At 43.5% G+C, this 4,721-nt stretch overlaps 1 protein-coding gene across 1 annotated transcript; it reads left to right on the forward strand.

The window, feature by feature from the left end:
• Nucleotides 1–1,861: 1,861 nt before the first annotated feature.
• HSBP1 (heat shock factor binding protein 1) lies at nucleotides 1,862–3,913 on the forward strand. The gene is made up of 4 exons (XM_084294716.1): nucleotides 1,862–1,965; nucleotides 2,348–2,414; nucleotides 2,602–2,721; nucleotides 3,661–3,913. The coding sequence occupies exons 1-3, from the start codon at nucleotides 1,921–1,923 to the stop codon at nucleotides 2,718–2,720; spliced, it is 231 nt and encodes a 76-aa protein (XP_084150842.1). The 5' UTR covers nucleotides 1,862–1,920; the 3' UTR covers nucleotide 2,721; nucleotides 3,661–3,913.
• The last annotated feature ends 808 nt before the right edge of the window (nucleotides 3,914–4,721 follow it).

Raw genomic sequence — 4,721 nt, forward strand, 5'->3', positions numbered from 1 at the left:
CAGAGAGTGTCAGCATATCAGCTTCCTCTAGAAATGAGACATTTGAGAATCATCTGCTACTAATGGGAAATGTTCTTCATTTACAAATGCACCTTCGATGCTTTTGTTGACTTCAGTTTGTTTAGATCTTATCTCAGTACACAATAAGCAAGCTGCGTAAACACTAAGTCATTTCGCAAATGAGAACTACAGATGAGTAGCTTTGGTCTAAAAAGCCTATAAATTTGCACTTAGGAAATGCTTATCCTGCAACCATTCCCACTGCAAAAATCCACTCTGAAGCTTTACAGTATCTTAAGGACCATATCACTAATCTGTGGCAGACATGAATTTAATCTAATGCATGCATCTTTGTTATTTGTGCTTTATTTCATGAAGACAATATGCCGCAGTAATGTACTTCCTTTAATCATCAATCCATGTTCGGAACAGCCCTGACTTCCACCGCTAATCCGTAATGCTGCCATTCCTACGGCCAGCCCCTTTCTGAATCCAGATTACCTGCAGCTGCCTGCTAGCCAGGCTTAACTGCTCATTCCCTTCTAAATTAAATGCTGAAAAGGGTGAAGGCCGCTTCAGACAGCGTTGTTTCTGAGGCTAGAAAAATGCACTTGTAATCTCCCCAACCTGCAAAGTTATTTTTAAGAGCACCAGCAAAACTACTAAATCTCAATATGAGGAAAGCTTTTATTCTAAGCGTAAGATTATGTTTAAGCTTAATGCTCTTGAAAATAAAGATGTTTTAATGTCGTCCCCATGCAGTTGTGCCAGGTGCTACTTTTTGACAAGACTGCCTCCTACTCAGCAAAAAGCATGGGTTAGCATGTACCAGTAAGCAAAAAACTGCTTGATCCTTACTTTTCACACCTGCAGGTGGGGGCCAACAGCCTCTCTGAAGACAGCAGAGGGTGACAAAGGCCAGCCAGACCCTCAGGGGCTCCCACAACCTCTCAGAGGACATTGGTAGCCATGGTATGGGCTTCGGGAAGAGTGGCTGGAAAGTTGCCTGCCAGGAAAGGACATTAGGGTGCTGTCCAACAGCTGGCTGAATGTGAGATGCTGGTATGCCCAGGTGGCCAGGAAGGCCGGTGGCATCCTGGCATGTATCAGAAATAGTGTGGCCAGCAGGACGAAGGAAGTGATCATCCTCCTGTACTCGGACCTTGAGCTTCAGGCCCCTCCTGATAAGGATGTGCAGTTGATGGAACGCGTTCAGAGAAGAGCAATGAAGCTGGAGAAGGGACAGGAAGATGAGACTTATGGGCAGTGGCTTGGGGTGCTGGGACAGTCTGGAGAAGAGGAGGCTGATGAGACCTCATTGTTCCCTACAACTGCCTGACAGGAGGCTGCAGTGATGAGGGTGCTGATCTCTTCTCCACAGTGACAAGTGAGGAAATGGCCTCAAATTGCACGGCGGGAGGCCGTGCTTGGATGTCAGGAAGAATTTCTTCACAGAGAGGCTGGTTAGGCACTGGGACAGGTTGCCAGGGGAGGTGGTGGAGTCGCCATTCCCGGAACTATTTAAGAGGTGTGCACATGGTGCTTAGGGACGTGGGCTTGTGGTGCTTGGTGGACTTGGTGACCTTGAAGTTCTTGTCCAACATTGACTCTGTGACACTATGACACCGTGATTCGTGACTATGATGCTATGACACCACGAATCGTGACTCTGTGCCGCTAGGACAGCATGATTGTTGGCACTGACGCTATGACACCACGATTCTCCCCGCTCCACCAGCAGGAGGGCAGGGCAGGGCTACTCCCACCTGCTCCCCTCCCGCCAGCTCAGGACTACATTTCCCAGAGCACCCCGGGGCCTCCTCTTCCCGCGAGACGCGCTCGCGCCGGAAGTGGTGAGGCGCATCCCGGAAGCGGTGCCGCTGTGGAGCCGAGCGCCCGCCGAGCCGCCCCGAGCCCAGCATGGCCGAGCCCGACCCCAAGAGCGTGCAGGACCTCACCGCCGTGGTGCGCCCGGGCCCCGGCCGGCACCCTGGGGGCGGCCGCGTTACCCCGAGGGGCTGCTGGGGCCTGCCCGGCCCGGCCCCGGGCCCTGAGGGGCAGCCCCGGTCGGAGCCGGGGGCAGCGAGGGGAGGGAGAGGCTGAAGGGTTCATGGTGGTGGTCGTGGTGTGCCCTGTCTTGAAACTGGTGGCTGATTCTCGTGTGTGTGTCTGCGTGTTTGTGTGATGCGATACCTAAATACGGGATTATTCTGCGAAGTTTGAGCTCAGGAGTGTTGAAAATCAGATCGTTACGCGTTCTGGTAATGTAAGGGTAAATGCTATGACAGCCTCTTTAATAGAAAGAAAACAAGCTTCTTACTTGTTATTTTTTTTTCCTTTTTATTAGGTGCAGACGTTGCTTCAGCAAATGCAGGACAAATTTCAAACCATGTCTGACCAAATAATTGGACGAAATATCCTTTTTACAAGTCTGATAGCTACTATACACTATCACCATAGACATATTTTTTAATGTATATTTCCTGTGGGATTTGTAAGATACATTTAAAGTGACCATAAGAGTTTGAGCAAAGCCATAATCAAAACCAACAACCTGACTACACTACTATGTTGTGGTCATATTCCTTAACGCCAGTGAACTTGATGACATGAGCTGTCGCATAGATGACCTGGAGAAAAATATAGCAGACCTCATGACGCAAGCCGGAGTTGAAGAACTGGAAGGCGAGAACAAGACCCCTGCTACTAACAAGAGTTAAAGTGAGAAAATCGCTCGCTAGCCTTGAAACAAATCCTCAGATCGCTTGAAATTACTAACTTCAAAAGACTAAAAAAAAATTTTCCTTTGATTTTGAGGTAGTCTGACATTCCTGCAGAGCAGCACTGTACGTTACAATATGAGAATGTGCAGGAAGCTCCCTTCAGCAGGAACCTGTTAATCTCTTCACCAAGGATGTTTTCTTCATGCATAGTTAGTTTTGAGGAACTGCCATAGCTGTATTCATCCTCTGTTGTTCACATGCTCTGATAGTCTTGCTAAGAGCTGAAATAATGACCATCTTTGCTGCTTGGAAAGGAGAAGAGATGGGAAGATCCTGCACAAAAACATTAGAGAAGTTTGCATCTATTTGGCAAGCAGTGATTATCTATCTAGTACAAAAATACTCAAAGAGATTCAAGTGGTCACCCCATGCAGCATTTACAACTGTTGCTAAGGGTATTTCAGAAGGAAGGGGCAATGCAGGAATGCCAAAGTATTCCAGCATAAACAAGGGGTGTGTGTTGGAGCCTAATTGCAATATGAGAGTGGAAAGATTCCATTTCAGTTTGTACAGAACTTGATTTTTGCAGTCCATGGAAAGAAGCTGGTAAATAAACGTACATATGATGTTAGATTAACATTATCTTTTTTTAAGGTGGCTAAATGAGACATGTCTCAGCCTCATGCCTGAAATTCCAAGGTCAGTTCTAGAATACTATGCAACCTGTGTAATAAGCGCATATATATATTTGAAATGGGTATGTTTTTTGCTTGTTACAGGATCTATTTTTTGTGTGCTTTGACAAAAATACAAATTATAATGGGCTTCATTGCCTCCAGTGCCAATTTTCTTAGCTTAAACCCCCTGAAATGAAAATTTCTGATCCGTATGTTTTTTAAATTCTTTTCAGTAATACTTTATTATTTTTCCCCAACAGGTTGCCAATAACTTAAGATGAATGCTGGAAGACTTTTTTTTTTTCTACAGTCCCTTGGAATTACCGAACAGCTTTTTGCAACTACCGTGTGTAAAAGCATTTTTATATTGTTACAGAGCTTGCATTCCTAATGTATATTGTATAGGTAGGAATAGGTTAGTTTATATTTTGATTTGTGTACTGTAATTTCACTCTCTGAATTCTTGTTATGAGAATCAATTAGCTATTAAAACACAGATCTTATGGATCTCAACTACTGGGTGTATTTTTTTTGTTGTCACTTTTTTTAATACTTTTTCTAGACATTTCATTTTTGATAGCTAAACATCTAGTGACTTTGATTAAATGGAATCTTAACTTCTATGTAACTTCGTGGAGTGAAGCACAAGTTTGAAACTTGGCATTAATCTTAGCTCTGAGCACCAGTCTCGACTAGCAGATGACTATGTATTGTGTTTTCCTCATAAATGTAGTAAGGTGATTTTTGGAAATGTAAGACACTGAATATCAAAATCATATCTCATGTTCATCGTATTACCTTACATGTGTGTTCCTAGAACATAGGACAGAAATACAGGTTAAACATTACAGGCATCTGTACACAGTGAAGTTATGACTGCCGTTCAAATGTGGTGTATTTAAACAGACTATTACTATGAAAAATCTCACTATGGGATTCAAGGTTTTTTAATACTGTAAACCTCTACTTTGTAACTGACCGTGTGTCACTTGGTATCACCTTTGAACAGCAATTATGATTAAAATATTGATACTTGAGAGAATAGGGATGGGATTGTGGGAGTTTGTGCTCTTTCAGTTTAAATTGCTGGTTTGTTGTACAAAACAGTTTGCTAAACAAGGCAATGATGCTGAGTAACAAAAAGAGAATCCAGTCAGAATTGTAAAGCCTTGCTACTCTTTGAATAACAGAGCTGGAACTCTTCAAAATACTTAGTTTAGAAGTGTTTGCTTTTATAATCATATCCACATTTATGGGCCTGAAGTTTAATGGATTACATTAAAGTATTTTGGTAATTATAAGCGTTTTTAGAAGAATCTGT

This window comes from Netta rufina (genome assembly GCF_964035555.1).
Source record: "Netta rufina genome assembly, chromosome: 13".
NCBI lineage: Eukaryota > Metazoa > Chordata > Aves > Anseriformes > Anatidae > Netta > Netta rufina.

What these genes read in the sequence shown, in the direction of transcription:
- HSBP1 (XM_084294716.1), top strand. Translation starts at nt 1,921, where the DNA reads ATGGCCGAGCCCGACCCCAAGAGCGTGCAGGACCTCACCGCCGTG. An exon ending in TGCAGGACCTCACCGCCGTG is followed by an intron (nt 1,966 to 2,347) that starts GTGCGCCCGGGC and finishes CCTTTTTATTAG; the next exon opens with GTGCAGACGTTGCTTCAGCA. An exon ending in TGACCAAATAATTGGACGAA is followed by an intron (nt 2,415 to 2,601) that starts ATATCCTTTTTA and finishes ACGCCAGTGAAC; the next exon opens with TTGATGACATGAGCTGTCGC.